This window comes from Eptatretus burgeri, chromosome 6, assembly GCF_056783735.1.
Source record: "Eptatretus burgeri isolate ZD-2024b chromosome 6, Ebu_testis_v1, whole genome shotgun sequence".
Taxonomy (NCBI): domain Eukaryota; kingdom Metazoa; phylum Chordata; class Myxini; order Myxiniformes; family Myxinidae; genus Eptatretus; species Eptatretus burgeri.
In genome coordinates this window covers 21,642,397-21,660,947 of record NC_140966.1, presented here as the reverse complement: position 1 = coordinate 21,660,947, position 18,551 = coordinate 21,642,397, and the positions used below count along the sequence as shown (strand labels likewise).

Here is an 18,551-nt window from a genome sequence, read left to right as displayed (position 1 = left end):
AATCTTCATTTAAGACACAAATTGCTCATCCCTTTCTTTGGGCGGTATACAGACAATAGTCCGCTGCAACCCGGATTACATAATTATATGAAGCAAAAACATGTCTAGTGCTTACGACGGGTGATCCTTCTGTATTTTCACACTAATCGGCTTTAAAAACTCATGCGAAAACCAAAATTATGTACAAAAATCAACATTTATCACACAAATTGCTCATCCCTTTAGTCATCCCTAATGGCAACATACCACTGCCTCGATTGCTCCCGAAAATAAAAAATAAACCGGGTTAGATACATGAAGCAAAAACATGCCTACAGCTTATGTGCATATTTAATACATCCTGGTTATACAGTTTGGATAATTCCTATTGCACTGGACCATGGGCTGACGCCAGAGGCCAATGTGCCTTCACAAAATGGCAGACTTATGATTTTTTTTTCTTCAAGTTATAATTGGGGGATGGAGTCAGGATAGTTGTCCCACCAATGGGTACAAAGTGGACATACATATCCACATATGCCATAGTTCCATAAAAGTATGATTGCTTTTTAAAAATTTTGGTTTTTAGTCTAACTTGACACCCAAGTTGTGTTTTTTTTTTGCAAAATATCACTTGAAATTCACAGCTGTATGAAAAAAATTAATTGAGCAACAGGGAACCATGTGGCTGTAAACAATGCAGCACGAAAAGGTTAACCAAACGTGGTAAAAACGCTATTCAATATGTTCACTCATCAGTAATGATAAGGAGGTCCCAAGTAAGACAACATACATGCATACATACATAACATTCCTCAAACAAAGAACATTTCTCAAAGGTTTATTTACTTTTTTCGTTTCCAGTTGTCATTTGTGACGCGTGACGTCACATTTACTGCAAATAGCATCCCCTCAATAAAGAGCAGTGTTGCCTGGTTTATAGAGAACAAGTGATGATAAATGGTGATGAATGCGATATGATGATCTTGATGATAAAACTTTAAGAAATGTTCGTTTCTCAAAGCAAATAGGCCAACCACTTGATTCAGGGTGATGACAAATGGTAGACCAGAGGAAGTGACAATGCATGCAGATGGGGATTGAAGGAATTGGTCGGTTGCGTAAAACTGATGACATCATCCAGCCAACAGTCAGAATAGAGTGGTACCTTGCATATCGGACAAAGGTCGCTACAGATCTGTCACTCTGTATGTGAATCCATGCGAGTGGAATATAAGTTGCTGTGGCATATACCATGGGGGTGGCTTTCATACTCAGGTTCCCTCACTTTCCTCTTCTTTGAAATACATGGCTGTACAAATTACAAATGACAGCAAACCTGTCATGTATAAATCACCCACTCGGCATGACAAGATCAGCATTAGAGTTGCTCATCTGAATGTCGGTACCAAGTGTGGGAGAGCTGGTGAAATAGCAGAAACTTTGAGCCACAGAAGAGTGGATGTATGTTGTGTGCAAGAAACAAGGTGGAGGGGAGGTGCTGCGAGAATGGTTACAGGTATAAATGATGGGTACAAATTATTTTGGATAGTCAGTGACTGGAACTGGTGGTGTTGGGATTATGGTGGCTGAGAAGTGGGTGGAGAAGGTGTTGGAGGTTCGGAGGGTAAATACAAGAGTTATATTCCTAAAGGTGTTGTTTGATAAGCATATATTAACAGTAGTATCAACATACGCTCCACAGATATGATTAAGTGAGGAGGACAAGGATGAGTTTTGGGACACACTTGTGCATGTTGTTTCAGGGATTAGTGAGAGAGAAGTTGTTGTGATGGCAGGGGATTTGAATAGATATGTTGGAGAGTTGGCACAAGGATATGATTGTGTGCATGGTGGGTCAGGTTTCAGAGTTAGAAACACTGAAGGTGTAAGAATACTTGAGTTTGGGGATGCTTTAGATATGGTCGTCTGCAACACAATGTTTAAGAAGAGGCCGAGCAGACTGATCACTTATGAGTCAGGACTCAGGAGGTATAAAGAGCCAGATAGACTACTTTCTAGTTAAGATTGGATAGGAGGTTGGTTAAGGATGTGAAAACAATAGGTGGAGAAGAATGTGCCTCACAACGCTGAGGAACGGTCGGCTGCTAGTGTGTGATGTAAAGTTAAGTTGGAGGCATGAAAAGAGGAAACCTTATGTCCCAAGGAGAAGAGTATGGAAACTAAGAGATCAGAATGTAAAGGAACATTTCCATAGGGAACTTTTGGAAATGAATCTTGGAAACTTTATGGTTGGAGAGGATGTAGAGAGTTGTTGGGACTCTTTAAAAGATGGGCTGCTGTGTGCTACTAAAAAGACATGTGGCTGGTCGAAGGGCTCTACTACACATGAGGCTACATGGTGGTGGAATAATGAGGTGGATATAGCGACTCAAGAAAAAAGAAAACAGTTTCGGATTTGGAAAAAGGGAGGGAATAAGGAGGAATACTTAGTGGCTAAACATTGGGCAAGAAGGGAAGTTTGCAAGGCTAAAAAAACAAGTGAAATCCTTCAAATACAGCACGTGTGGTGAAGCAAATGAGTACACTAATGTTCAAATATGCAATTTATGCTTTTTCAGTTGAAAAACAATTAAAAAGCATACTTATTATTTGAAATGTAAAAATCTTGTTATTATTTTGATAAGCACCTTTATATTGTTACGGTTGTGGAAATTCACAGAACACCATTCAGGTATCCCAGAGACCAGTTATGTCGATAAGTGTGTGTTGATAGATTTCCCCACCGATGTCGAGAGGGCTATATTCGCATAACCAGGCTGTAATCTTTGAGGTAGTGTTTTTCTTTTGCTATCTTTATTTTGGACCAACCTCCTCTCAACCACCACAACCGCATCTCAACAACCACAGCCACCTTCTCCACAACCACAGCCACCTTCTCCACAACAACCACCTTCTCCACAACGACATCTCCTCGCCATCTCCTAAACCACATCTCCTCACAACATAACCAACAATGAACAGCATCGCCTCACCTTCATCTCTATTGCGCCACCATCTTTGCGCCAGCCACGGCGAGTTCCCCACGAACGCCATCACCGCCGACAGACGCGGCAGTTCCCTGTTGGGACGGGGGCCGGTGATTTCTACAACGTCCGCGTGGGGCTGGTGATTCCTGCAACGTCCGCTTCATTCGAGTTTCGCGACAATTCGGATCGGGATGCCAGGAGGGGTGGAGCCAGCAGGGGGTCAGAAGTCGGAGGGGAGAAATCAAAACCTCACCTCACGGACTCCATATAAAGTCGCGCAGAGACGCCAAGCGAGTAGTTGAAGTCGGAGTTGAGGTTTTGCCTGCGGTCGGTCGGGGAGCTGCAGTAGGTGGAGGTCTGGGTTCGCCGTGGAGTTCAGTCGGAAAGAGCCGAGGAGACTGGAGCTTGGAGCCAGGGTTCGAGTCAAGCGGAGGGCAGTCGGAGCTTGGAGCGCAGCCAGCCTGCCGTGCCGCGCAGAACTGCGAGTCGGTGGGGAAAGCCGGAGAGAGATCGCCACGCTGAGGAACAGACGGGCTCTTAAAAGAGCATCAACCCTCGAAAGAGCGAAGGCCCGTTCGTTCCACTGAGGCGGCGTCGGCTAGCCCGAACCACCAGGCCGCACGGTGGGGCCTGGGCCAACCAAGTCGCACGGCACCAACTGCCATGCCGACGAGACGACGAGGGTTGCCCCAGCGAGTCACCACGAAGGGGACAGGTAACCAGCACGGCCTCTCGGAGCTCCTGCGGTCTTCACAGCTCCGTGAACTATTAAAGCTCCACGAGGTCCAGTTCTTGCCCTTGCTTTTCCTGGGGTTTCTTTGTATGAATGTCATGGCACCTTGTCCATAAGTAGAACTGTTAAGTGCATGTCCAATAATAATAATAGAACGGTAGTAGTTCTTTTGTCGTGCTTTAGTTGATTGCATAATTGCATGCGTGTTTGCCTTGCCTGATTGCATACATGCATGCCTGCATACGTGCTTTGTAAATAAATGTCCTTGTGTGAATGTTCACCTGCCCGTTGCGTCCTCTTCCCTCAATTGAACTGCCATAATTAAGTTCGGAATATAGTTGGTTCTTAATAACCGATAAGAGAATCGGGTCCGACGGTCTTGGCGATAATCCGCTCGGCAATTGCAAACGGAGCGAGCTGCTGAAGCGGCTCGTTTCCATACGGGTTCCGTCGAGGTACAATCTCTCGGTAGTCTGCCCGCGCGACTTATCAGGTAAATCGACCATTCGGCGATCAGACCCTGTAGCGCAGGTAGAGTATTGACAAGGCTGTGGTGTGCTTAAAAACACACCCGTGGCTGGATTTTGGCGTTGATCCAAAAGCCGCGACTTGGTTTGCCCGTTCGGTGGGCGAGAGTGGCCGCCATTGGCTACAAGCGGTCATCCGCACGCCGACGGGCGGGAAACGACAACAATATATAACAGAAGGAATGAAATCGTTTGATACAGCGTGGCAGGAGGCCGCAAAAGAATGATGGCAGAAGAAGAACGTGGCTTTCAGCGTTCGGCACGAAATGCGATGGTGGGCAGAAATAACGTCTTTCAGTGCGAAATGCGATGGTGGGCGGAAATAACGTCTTTCGGCGTGAAATGCGATGGTGGGCGGAAATGACGTCTTTCGTTCGTTCGTACATGAGAGGGGCACGCTTCTTGGTTTTTTTTTTTCTGTCAAGCAATAAATTCAATGGTTTTCACATATATAACACATTAGTTTCACAAATTTCCATTGAAATACTCGGGTATTTCCGTCAATTGCCACCATTTCCATCTTGGTTACGCACTGCATCTACCAGACGGCCGTCATTGGCTGTCTTGAGGCACGTGGGGGGTGGGGGGGGTGTACCGGAGACGCCAGAGATGTGGTAGACATCGGGGGCATTTCAAACTCGGTGCAATTGTATACAGCGCATGCGCTGTAATTAGTACAGGATTCACTTTCAGATGTGACAAGTAATGCAAACAGTAGAGGGGAGATACTGTACTTAAGATAGCAAAGCAAATTATCAGTCAAAATAAGCATCTCTGAGGAGAACAATGTGTGAAGGATGATATGGGAAATGTACTGGTTGACCATGGGGATATTAGAAATGCTTGGAGGAATTACTATGAACACCTGGTAAATGAGGAGTTTTCCCTTGGAACAGGGATATTTTGGAGGCAGTTCGAGCCATTGCAGGGCCCACCACCTGAGATAAAGAATGAATGGGTGAAGAAAGCCATCGATGAAAGGAAGGATGGTAAAGCAGTGGACAGCACTGGTATTGTTGCAGAAATGCTGAAAGCATTTCGTGATATTGGAGTGAATTTATTCACTAAATTGGTAAAAGCAGATAAAAGGGAGACATCTGTCCCAGATGACTGGTTGAAGAGTGTAATTGTGACTATTTCTTAAGGGAAGGGTGATGCCTTCGTTCAGAGCAAGTATAGGGATCTGAAATTGTTGGGCCATGGAATGAAGGTGGAAGAGAGTGTCATGGATAAATTGGTAAGACAGTCTGATTACACATGAAATGTGATTTGGTTTCATGTCAGGAAAGGGCATGATACAGGCAATTTTCATGGTTAGGCAATTGCAGGAAAAATACCTGGGGAAAAAGAAACAACTGTACTTTATATTTGTTAGGGTTAGGGTGCCTCAGGCATCAATAGGGTGCCTCAGGAAGTGCTGCTATGTTTACGTGTGGAGGATTGGTCAGTTAAGGTAGTCATGACAATGTATAATGGCTCAAAACATTCTGTGATGGTAAATGGAGTGTCGAGTGAGGATTTTGAAGTGAAAGTGGGGAAAGCAGCCATTAGGTGAACCACGGCTATCACATGCAAGCATGGAAACGGGATGATGATGATGATGATGATGATGATGATGATGATGATGATGATTATGAAAACATTTAATTTGAGCAGCAAAAACAAAACCGATTCATTATTTTGGAGTAATCTTTAAGATTTTCAGCTTTTATATATTAATGTGAAAGGAAGCCTGGTGTTGGCTTTGTGGTTAGGGTGGCAGCTTGGGATCCAAGGGTCCTGAGTTCAAGCCCCGTTGGCTGCTGAATTAACACCAGGGGGTTGACTCAGCCTGTCATCCTTCCGAGGTCGGCGAAATGAGTGCCAGTGTACTGGTCCCGGTGTATGCCCCGGTTAGAATAGGTGTACCATATCCCTGTGTTTCGTAAGAGGCGACCAGGGTTGGCGTCAGGAAGGGCATCCGGCCATAAAAAAACATTGCCTCAAGAAAAAGCCAAACCCCTGCACAGCAGGGAAAAATGGCTGTAAAAACGGTCATTTTTATATATTAATGTGAAAATAACATCAAGAAGATGTCATGACGTCATTTTGACGTTTACATAAATTTTCTTCCCTGTAGGCGTATAATTTCTGAAAGTTTGATCTAGTGTGAGTTTCACTGATGAAATGTCACTACACTACATGCTTTATTAAATGGATCGTGAAAATGACGTCATCGTGACATCATACTTTAATATATATATATATATATATATATATATATATATATATATATATATATATATATATATATTTTGCAGCCATGGATTGTCTGACAGTCAGGTTCCATGAGATGCTTCAGTGAAAGAATTACACTTCTGGCAGGCATGTAACGATAATTTCATGAAGCCACTTAACTACCTCTTCTTCACTCTCAGGCTGTGGCCTGTCGCTCTCGTGTCTGCTCGAAAATCTTTTCTGCACTAATTTTGTCGATACATTTCATTATCTTAACATCTCAATCAAGTTCCCTCATAATCAGTTTCCTATACATTATATAAAGTCCTGTCTCCTTCAGCCACTGTTCCTAGCTTAATGGAGCTAGCCCTGGAATAAATCTAGTAATCCTACACTGCACCCTCTTTATGGCAGGTTAGTCCTTGCATTATGTAGTCCCTATTTTCAGCATTCTTACATTTGTGTATGCTAAAATACCAATTGTTTGCCCAATCTATGAAAGTATCTAGACTTTGCAAAATGTGATCACCCCACACTTTACTCTCTACTCTACCTCCAATCTTTGTTACATCTTTAAATTTGGAAAGCTGAATCTTACTTAACCCCAGTAGCTAAATCCTTGATGTATATTATGAATAATTATAGTCCTTGTGCTGATCCCTGAGGTACCCCATTAGTTCCAACCTCCCAGCCAGACATCTGATCCCACTCACAGCCACTCTTTGCTTCCCATCACAAAGCCAATTTCCAATCCTATTGGCTATGCTACCAGCCACTTAGCAAGCCCTTACCTTAGCTAAAAAACATCTAATGTAGAACCTTATCAAATGCCTTCTGAAAGTCTCGATAAATTACATCCACTGCACTTTCATCATCTATTCAATAAGAAACTGCTTCAGAGAACTCCATTAAATTTGTTAAACATGACCTCCCTTTAGTGAATTGGTGCTGACTGCCTTAAATTAGTTGGAGTTGTATAAATGGTTCCTCATCTGATCGCTAATTATCAGCTCCATTAAACCCACAATTGAAGATAAACCAACAGTGATGTACAGTATACTTCCCAATTCCTATCTGGATCCTTTCTTAATTAATGGCATACATTTTCTCCTATCCTGTAGTATCTGTTCTAACTCCAATGGGTTGTTAAAGACACAAGTTAACATCATGCTCATCTACTATCCCACCTCCCTCAATACTCTTAGAAGCATATTGTCTGGCCCCAGAGCTTTATCATGTCTTAGCTTTGATAGCTGCTTCTTGACATCCTCTACCCCAATATGTAACTCCACGAAAAGCCCTTTCTCACCTTCGAGATAAATTTTCTCAGCTATTGGTGATTTCCATGATTGTAAATATGTCAATTTGCAAGCAAACTATTTAATAAAACTGTCATATCATTTCCATCAATAACCAATCTCCCTGTGCTATCCCTCAATAGGCCCACACTGGTCTTCACCCCTTCCGGACTTAAATAATGCTTTGTTATTATGTACTAGCAAATACAACCAGTCGCTTTGCTGATGGGTATATAAGGGGTGGGGTGAGAAAGAAGGGGGGGAGAGAGGAGGGAGGGGGGAGCGACGAAGGGGGGAGCTTGGAAGGGTAGACAGCGTCGCTTCACCACACGTCGCTATACACTTCGGGAGTGGGTTGTGAATGAGGAGCATGTGGGAGAGGAGGGATGGAAAGGGTGGAAGTGGGGAGGGGAAGGGGGTGTTCCAAACTTGTGTTTGGTAGGGGGACTTGAGGGGAAGGGGTGAGGGGGGGAGTGGTGGTCCCTTCTGCCAGCATTAGTGCTGAATTGAACGAAATGGGGTACGTTAAAACGGGTCATACTAAACACCACCCGGAGACCGCCTGAAGACATCTAAAGGGGATGGAGGGGGAGAGATTTTGGGAGGAGTTAAGCGTGAGGGGAGGGCAAGGGAAGGAAGGACATTTACCTTCAATTGTCAGTGATTGTGAATTTATTGAATTTCCGCATTTGTGATAAGCTCGAGAATCTTTTAAACTGAGCCAAATTAAAAAATTTAAACTGCGGAATTGATCCTTGCAGCAGTATCAACAGCTAAAAAAAACAACAAAAAAAACAAGTGGTGCCAGGCACAACAAATCCCACCCATTTAAAGCATGGAGTTATTTTGGGGATCATATTTAAATTTGATACATCCTTAACCTGAATGTTGATTATAAGGAATAGAATGAGGAATATTTTAGTCTTCGTTTGAAGTCAATTAAACCATTTTTGACGAAGTTATGACCGTAAAATGATTTTGACCTTTCAAGGCCATGTAAGGTCAAAGGTCATGGCGTCAAATGAAAGCCAATAAAGGACTTGATATATGTCTTCCATAGTAAACACGCATATTCCTAACCTTTTAATCCCGCCCCCCCCCCCCCGGAGGGAGGGAGGGAGCGGGATATTGTAATCGTCCGGTTTGTTTGTCTGTCTGTTAGCAACTTTACGGCAAAACGGCTTTAGCAAACACTATCAAATTTAATCCACAGGTGGGCAATGAACCTCGGATGACCCCATTAACTTTTGGGTCCAATTAGATCAAAAGTCAAGGTCAGGTCATGAAAAGGTCATAATCGTTTTTCGCTCATAACTTCGTCAAAAATGGTTTAATTGACTTCAAACTAAGACTAAAATATTCCTTATAATCAACATTCAGGTTAAGGATGTATCAAATTTAAATTTGATCCCCAAAATAACTTTATGCCTTAAATGGGTGGGATTTGTTGTGCCTGGCACCACTTGATTGATTTATAATGGAAAATATGTAATTTTGACCAATGACCATGACCCCCAAAACTTCAGACCCTACCGATCTTCACAAATATGCATTTTTCACTACAGGAACAGGTAGGATTATAAGTGACAAATAGAATAAGGTTCACTATAAGCTTAGTTTGAAGTAAATCAGATCATTTTTGACGAAGTTATGAGCGAAAAACGATTTTGATCTTTTCGTGACCTTGACCTTGACCTTTGATTCAATTGGACCCAAAAGTTAATGGGGTCGTCCAAGGTTCATTTCCCACCTGTGGATTAAATTTGATAGTGTTTGCTCTAGTCGTTTTGTCGTAAAGTTGCTAACAGACAGACAGACAGACAGACAAACAAACAAACAGACAAACAAACCGGACGATTACAATATCCCGCTTCCTCCCTCCGGGGGGGGGGGGGGAGGCGAGGGGGGAGATAATAATAAAAAAAAAAATGTTCATTTGTCCAATTCACATATTCTTTGACAACCCTTCCTCTCCTCCATCTCCTGATTTATATGGTGGTGGAGGGGGTTTGGGAGGAGGCTAGCATGAGGGGAGGGGAGGATGCTAGCATGAGGGGAGGGGAGGAAATGCAGCATGAAGGGAGGGGGAGGGAAGGGAAGGCAGCAGTTGGAGAAAAGGGAGGAAGCATGAGGAGAGGGAAAGGGAGGGAAGCATGAGGAGAGGGAAAGGGAGGGAAGCATGAGGAGAGGGAAAGGGAGGGCAGCATGAGGAGAGGGAAAGGGAGGGCAGCATGAGGAGAGGGAAAGGAAGGGCAGCATGAGGGGAGGGAAAGGAAGGGCAGCATGAGGGGAGGGAAAGGAAGGGCAGCATGAGAGGAGGGAAAGGAAGGGCAGCATGAGGGGAGGGAAAGGAAGGGCAGCATGAGGGGAGGGAAAGGAAGGGCAGCATGAGAGGAGGGAAAGGAAGGGCAGCATGAGGGGAGGGAAAGGAAGGGCAGCATGAGGGGAGGGAAAGGAAGGGCAGCATGAGGGGAGGGAAAGGGAGGGAAGCATGAGAGGAGGGAAAGGGAGGGCAGCATGAGGAGAGGGAAAGGGAGGGCAGCATGAGGAGAGGGAAAGGGAGGGCAGCATGAGGAGAGGGAAAGGGAGGGCAGCATGAGGAGAGGGAAAGGGAGGGCAGCATGAGGAGAGGGAAAGGGAGGGCAGCATGAGGAGAGGGAAAGGGAGGGCAGCATGAGGAGAGGGAAAGGGAGGGCAGCATGAGGAGAGGGAAAGGGAGGGCAGCATGAGGAGGGAAAGGGAGGGCAGCATGAGGAGAGGTAAAGGGAGGGCAGCATGAGGAGAGGTAAAGGAAGGGCAGCATGAGGAGAGGAAAAGGGAGGGCAGCATGAGGAGAGGTAAAGGGAGGGCAGCATGGGGAGAGGGGAAGGGAAGAAAGTGTACCGGGGAGTTAAAATGCAACCAAACAGCAACGTTTTATTTTTAACCACTGGAGTTTTATTATATATAAAACCAGATGGGAGCATTTAAAACTCAAGCTATCTTCCTGCCAAAGGCTGAAATGCATCCATGCATGCTCAAACATGCATCGACCTTTATACCCCTGCTGTCGGCCTACTCCGAATTGTATTTTTACATGCTACGCTCTGGAAAGCATTTTAAATTAAAAACTAAACTGTCAGTCCTTAACAGCCCCCCCCCCCCCCACTCATACAAATCGCTCCAACCTCCATGCAGTCCATGCTAGCTGTGCTAACCATGCACACACACCGGCGATAAACCCATCCTTTCACTCGCAAACATACACGGATTCTCACTGGCATGCTCAACTTTCCCCACACCCACAATGCAATGCAAATCCCGCATGGATTCAGCATCACAGTATGTGCGCTCCCTTCGTGCCGAAGCACACGGTCCATGAGACGGCCACGTAACCTTCACCAAGGCGCCACACACCATGGGCCCGGTTGAGAGTTCGGTCCACGAGCCTGCGAAACCGATGCACATGTAACCGAGCAGCAGGCATGCACACATCCCTACAAAGAGTCTCTTTACAAATCCCAATCTACCCATTTGTACCATGTCCGTGTATGCTGTCTATGTCCCTCTTCGTGCTTGCAGCAACTGCCACCTATCAATATAATGCAGTAACGATTGATATATTTATATTAATATTTTAAAATGAAAGATTGCACAAAAAGGTGAAAAAAGCAAACTGCATACGTAATTGCTGAATAAAGGACCCGTGTGGACTGTATCACCATCGTTTGCAAAAGCAGCTTGCAGAGCAACAGCGATCCTGCTGGTTAATTTTTTTTGTTGCACTCAATGAAGTTCCACTTTCTGCACATTCCTTAATATTTTCTTCACTCAATATAATCGTCCAAACAGTAGAGAAAGTTAAGTTTAATGCTTTGCTTAACTAAATACACTTATCCGCGTAGTTATAATAATCGGTTTTCTTAAAATTTTCAGATTTCACTCCAGATTTTGACAGTTATTTAGTCCACGAGATCCAATCCTCAAACTCCCAAATCATATTTCGATTCTATACTTTAGTCTGTAAGAGTAGATCGTGTTTCCAAGGCAAGGCATATTTAGTAGGCCGAATCAAAATGGTGGCTAAGATCCCTGCCAGGTGAAGTTGGGCTGACCAAGGATAAGTCTTTCATGAAGTTAAGCCACTATCTTCAAAAGGGATGTTTAACTTTACCCAAATACCCAGTTTTCATTCATGCACTCCCTTGGAGTTTTCTTGTGCATGCAAAGTTTCAGGCCAATACATTTCATGGTTTTGGAGCTACTGAGGACACGCACGCACGCATGCACGCACACACAATTATAGATAATTTTTTTGGCCATATCTTTTTCATATTATCTTTGGCTTGCATAATTATTTTCTGAACTTGCCTTTTTACTCCTATACTGATACAAGTTTGACTCCAGTTATGTTATTTATTTATGTACAAAAATGCCTTCTCATTATCTATAATAGCACTACTTATCCCTCTGCTCAATTGAAATGGTGTCTTTCTACCTCTCATTTGACACCTCACTGGAATATGCATTAGACTGGAATAAAATTAAGCCTAAAGCAATGTTTGTTGCCAGGAAACATTGCCTTAGTTATGCAGAGACAGTAGCCTGAGAAAGATTATGTTTTTATTTTTCTGTTTATTTTATAAAAGGTTCAAGTTTGCGACGCGTGAAAAACTGAAAGGAAGGGCAGGAAGAATGGAACTTCAAAATGTGGTTGTTTAGCAATGGCTTTTTCAATATATTTTAGACAAATTATAAAAGCTTAAACCACAGAATATGTAGTACATCCACTGTTAATATGGTGGCAGTAAAACAGAGGATGTGGGAAAAAACAAATAAGGAAAGTGAGAGCAGAAAACATGTCAAGCTCGAAGGACAATCTTCGACGTCACAACGTCGCCAGTATGCCTCCGCCCACATTATTATATCATTATGCATACTTGTACCAAGTTTGATTTAAATCCATGAACCCAGATTTAAAATATTGAATAACTATGGTTGCCAGATCATGCATCCAAGTAGGTTGAAATTTAAAACATATATTCCACATGTCTACGAGATCATAACTGTGACGATTCACATCGATTGATGAAGCGGTTCAAGAGAAAGATTTTAAAAAGAATTTCGTTGAAACAAATATGACTGCCAGAGAATGTGACCTATCGATTATTCGTCAACACCCTGGTATCCCCTAGGATTGGGGAACATGTTAATGAAGTTTCCCCTCGATCTCTCAAGCCATTCTGGAGAAGATTTTAAAATGTTTATTCTTTAAAAAATAATAGCTGCCAAACCATGTAACCTATGACGTCACTGGTGGGGAACTTTTTGTTCCTCATGGATAGACAATCATACCTGTAAAGTTTCACCTCGATCTGTTCAGCTGTTACAGAGAAGAAGATTTTTGAATTTGCAATTGTGATCCACTACCCTTTCTCCATGTTAACGCAACATAATTCACATAGATCCTTTAAGCGGTTTTGTAGAAAAAGGTTTTTAAAATTTTTGATTTTCAAACTAACATGGCTGAAAACCACATGGCCTATGGCATTGAAAATTTGGACTCTGCCCATGATTTGTTAGAGGATCACATGTGTGAAGTTTCGTTTTGATCGATTCGGTTAGTTTTTCTATCCAATATGGCTGCCACACCAAATGACCTCTGACATTATTTTCACACTGTACGCGGCAATAGTCTTAGATGATATTTGATAAATTTTTGCTTCGATCGGATAAGTGGCTCTAGAGAAAACATTATTTAATATTTTTCTTCAATCCAATATGGCCACCAAACCACATGACATCAATTATTCTTCATCATCCTGGTGTCACTAATGCATGCTGAATAAGTGTGTGTAGTTTCCCCTCAATCTGTCCAGCTCTTCTGAAGAAGAAGATTTTTGAATGTTTTAGGGTAAATCCAAGATGCCTGCCAGACCATGTGACCTATGATGTCAGACTTATCAAACTTTATTCAACATGGTGAGTTGATCATTTATGTGCAGTTTCACTTCGATGTTTAAAGCGGTTCTGGAGAAGAATATTTTTTCATTTATTTTTGAAAACAATATGGCTGCCAAACCACATGACAGATGATGCCATAAAAAAACCTTTCTATCGACCAATCTATCCCTAGATTAACCTCACAAATTTTCATACCGATCAAATGCACCGTTCTACTCGTCAACATTTGACCGGACTACCACTTCACTGATGACATAGTCAAATCACCCTTATTTCCCATGCAGAGTCATTGCCAGGTGCCAGGTTTCAATTTTTTCCACGGTGCGATTTCAGAGATACAGAGGTCCAAAGTTTTTCCATTTTTTCCAACATGGCTGCCACTCAGGAAGTACTGGGGGAGTGGAAGGAGGCATTTGCGAAGCACGGGCTGAAAATGAGTACGGAGAAGAATGAGGTGATGAGAGTCGAGCAGCAGAGAAAATACATGAAAATCTGATTAGAGGGGGAATGAGATCAGACGTGGAAATAGTTTTGAGTACCTGGGGAGAACAGTGACTTGGGTGGTAAGTCGGAGGCAGAGGTGTGGAGGAGGACTCAGGTGGATGCCAATACGTGGAGGAGGGTGGAGGGATTAATGGCAGACAGAAAGATATCACCAAAATTGAAAGGGAAGGTATGAAGTCATGTGTAATGAATGCCGGCCTACCTTTACGGTCTGGAAATGGCGGCACTGACAGAGAGACAACAACAGAGGCTGCAGGTTTGCGAGAACAACTGGTTCAGGAGGATTGCGGGAGTGAAGAGGGTGTATAGGAGGATGAACTGAGGTAGGAGATTGGTGTGCAGATGAGCTTAATGGGGAGATTGTTGAAATGCCAGCTGAGATTGGATGGACACTTGGTGCCGATGTGGGGGGGGGGGGGAGAGAATATAAAAGAGAGCGGATAGGTTGATGGAGTAAGGTAGGAGGAAAAGAGGTAGACCGTGGTTGATTTGGGAGTATTGTGTGAGGAGGGATATTAGTAAGGTGGGGGTGGTTGGAGAGTGGAGAGAGTTGGCTGAGGACAGAGGGAACTGTAGGAGTCCGTGGTCAAGGCAGGGCAGAAGCTTGGTGCCATTGGACCTCACCCCTTATAAAGGGAAGAGGATGCGAGGAATAAGTCCAGATAATTAGGCTGATGGAATATCTGATGACAGAGGGGTGATATGTCAAAACTACAAAGAAGCAGAAAGGAACGGACTACAGACAATGTGGGGAGAATTGGGCAAGGAATGGAATTTTTTTTTTTTTTTTAGAAACATAAGTAGCGACAAATAAACATGGGGTGTGTTCCGTTCGCCAGCAGCTTGCTTACTGCTCGCCAAGTGGCTCACTTGATTCAATGTACTTAAGATAGCACTGGAATGGAACGGAGTGCCCATCACTGTTTTATAACATGGCAGTCTCCAAGTAAACAATGCATTTGTGGTATCAGAGTAAATGCTGCCCAGGCCATAGTTTTCAGTTTTACTCAATCCTATTGTGACAAACTTCCCCAAATGAATTGCTTGTGTTAGCAGTGCTACAGAGTATTAGGAATAAGAGAAAGAACCACACATACACATATCAAGCTTATCTATGGACATTCCACTGTACATTTGGCAAAGGGGTGGAGGGGTTTTGCAAGTTGGTAGATTTTAAAGAATTGGTATGAAAAGTAGAATAATAAAAGTATGAAATGCACATTTCAATGTTGTCCCCTGTGATCGTAAATCACTGTGATCTGGTCCAACACACTGATGTTCGGAGTGGAAAACAGAATTGAATACAAAGTTATCAGACTTATCAACTCTCCCAATCTGACCTCAAAACATCACATGATTATTGTGTGGCCATTGGCAATTCAAGGCTGGGTCGCTAGGATGTTTGTTTCTTCCCCTTCACTGCCAAACTCTGGAACTCTTTACCTTCTCATGTCTTCCCCAACACTTATGACCTTTCCCTTTTCAAAAAGCAGATTTTTTACTTTCTCAAAAACTCTTAAACTATTCTCTCTTTCCTTACTTTTCTATCAATGCAGTTCCTTTATTTAAGGCTTGGCTTCGATGAGGACTATTTAGTCCGTGTCTGAAGCCTTCAACATAAAGTAAATAAATAAATAAACAAACAAAAACCCAATACCAAGGTGCTCCTAAACTTGCCCCAAGCAAAGGCATACAAGGAATGTGTCACCAAAAATGTGAGCAAACAGGAAAAGCTGATAAAAACAAACAAACCAACAGGGTAAATGTGAAAAGTGAAGGCAAGCTGAAGAGGAAAGTCAATCGGAGAAGAAGACATCAGGAATAAGGAAACTTAAGCGATGGTAAATTCTTGCCATCATGGAGTGGAGGGAAGAACAAGACTTGACAGACTTGGGGAGGTAAATCTACATTTGAACGAAGCAGGGTCACAAAAAATAAGTGGAGATGAGTAATTAGCTGAGAGTTGGAGAGGGTAATATGAGGTAGGTATTGTTCACGAAGTGAATTTGACCTTGTGGGGCTCCAGAGGGATGGATGGATGGATGAGAAGTCAGGTTGGGAAAGACCAGATATAGTTGGGAAAGAAACATCATATTCAGACATTATGGCCGAAGGCATAACCAATCAGGTGGTCCCTATTTTAGGTCACTGTGTGACTGAAGCATTGGACCTGAGTTTTGCACTTGCCCATAGCATATCATGGGAATACACAAAGTAAATGCAGGACACAATTCTTCAAAAGTCATTCTAAAACATCTTGCAATCAAAGTGCTAATCCATACGGAGATCCTTGACTAACTCGTATCACCATACTGGGAAGCAACTCAGCTAAGTAACAACGGACTTGAAGTTTTTGTTGACCAGCAATTTCAGTTATTCGAAGTTTCACTCTCTTTGATATCTTATTGGCTGTCATCTTGATTTTCAGCACTCCAATATTGACAGGAAACATGTAATCAAAGATATTGGTGAGCAATACTTTAAAGATAAATTTATTTAGGAATTATGAATCTACAAACAGTATATCACTCTGCCTCTTATAAAACAAAAGCCCAGGTCAAAATTGAACTTCCTTTGTATAATACAGTAGAACAGATTTCCCAGGGTTTCAGATGAACCCTTGACTCGGTCATTTTTTAATTTATATTTTTGGTACATATCCTGAAAATGCTTAAAACAAAAGTAAAAAGGTGTATTTTAAAGTTCAAAATGGCAGTAGTAGCACCTCCGATCAAAGTCTTTGTATGCCCCACGGAGCCAGGAGGTAGATGGTCGATTCGCGGTTGTGAGTCCATGATGGAAGTAGATGAGAGAATAATCACTTTCTACATATTGGTCCAATGTGTACTTTAAATACCTGCACAAAAAAAAGCTCGAGTTTCTTTTGGAGAGTGCATTAACATTCACATCCAAACAACAAACTTCATGGAAAGCAAGAATATTGAAGACAGAACAAACCATGTATATTGTGAAGAAAACTGTTATTGAGGTGTCCATCTAGGATGATGCATAATGCTGTAATGTTATCCTCACTGGAGCAGTCGATGGTGGTTAAGCTCGTGAATGGGAGGCATACGACAGCAGCTATACACAATCACACGTCTGCCGTAGTGGTCTTCCCCTGTCAAAGAAATACAGTTTATGTTTCCCACAAGAAAAACTGTTTCTACATTCAGTGTCTCGATAACAGTGTTGTGGTAAAATGCAAGTTTCTTGTTAAACCTTGTGTTAATCACTTTTCATATTTCAAAAATGTTGGGCTTAATACTTCAAACAATTTTGGAAGAGGTGGGTAGAAGAACAACCATAGGAATAGTGTACATTAGTGACATCAAGGTAAATACAACTTCAATAAAAAGCATTGAAATGAAAAAAAAAAAAAGGAAAAGTTGCTTTTTCAACACCACTGCAATTGTAAGAAGGTCTTGAGCATTATGCCTATAGATGTGTGAACATTATTTAATAGCACGCTTTGAAATGGTTCACATGTAGCCTATTGACAACCATGTCATATGCTTGGTGTTGGCTTAATGTTTTGAGTGGCAGGCTTGAGATCCCAGAATCTTGAGTTCAAATCTTGCTTACCATTGAATTAATACCAGGTGGCTTGACTCAGCCTATCATCCTTCCAAGGTCAGCTAATAGAGTAGCAGCTTGCTGGGATGATTGAGCCATTTGAGTATCCTGTGTCAGGTTGGTGACCTGTCCAGGATTGTGCCCAATCGCCAAGGAGACTGCTTCAGCAGCACAAATGCTCTGTACAGAGTATGGTCCCAATGGTTGGATGGACACCATGTCAGTGTCGTGGATGCCTGTAATTTCTATCTTTGTTTTCTCAGTCATCTTTTCATGTTTCCCTCAAAAGGAATGAGCCACTTCTTGTTTCTTGCACCTTGAAGTAAGATAATAAAGCTGGACTTTCAGTGCTTTTAATAACCTTTCTTTTCATCCTGGTCACAATGTCTGCCTTCATCTGAGAGAATTGGGAATCCATAGGATAAACATGGTCTGTAGAAAATGCCAACTCATGACTGTTAACTTCTTGTCTATACCCCACAATTGTCCCGCCGTCCCCGACCTTCCTACTGCCATAACCATGGTACCCGCCACCACCAAACACCATGCTTCGCATCACCGCCCCTCAACTCCCCCAACACACCACCCATTATTCCACTCATCCCTCCTCCCTCAGTGTGGTCCACCAATATTAGAGGCTTCCGTAAGCTTGGTGTTGGCTTAACAGTTAAGGTGACTGGATTAAGATCTCATGGTCTTGAGTTTGAGCGAGTCGGTGTGAGTTCCCTGTTGAACACCAGGTAGAGTTAACTCAGCCAGTCATCCTTACTTTGGTCGGCAAAAT

General features: G+C 42.9%; 1 protein-coding gene across 3 annotated transcripts in view; it reads right to left on the bottom strand.

Moving 5' to 3' along the window:
- Positions 1-18,551, bottom strand: part of LOC147024388 (rho GTPase-activating protein 8-like) — a 112,320-nt gene that overhangs the window by 68,055 nt on the left and 25,714 nt on the right. For all 3 annotated transcript variants that reach the window (XR_015058999.1, XM_085884266.1, XM_085884267.1), the window contains exons 4-5: positions 17,225-17,312; positions 16,917-17,048 (exon numbers count right to left, since the gene is read on the bottom strand). Coding sequence is in view for 2 of the 3 variants with exons in the window: in XM_085884266.1 (XP_085740392.1) it covers positions 16,917-17,048; positions 17,225-17,312 (220 nt within the window). In the remaining variant the exon portion in view is untranslated. The remainder of the gene's footprint in view (positions 1-16,916; positions 17,049-17,224; positions 17,313-18,551) is intronic.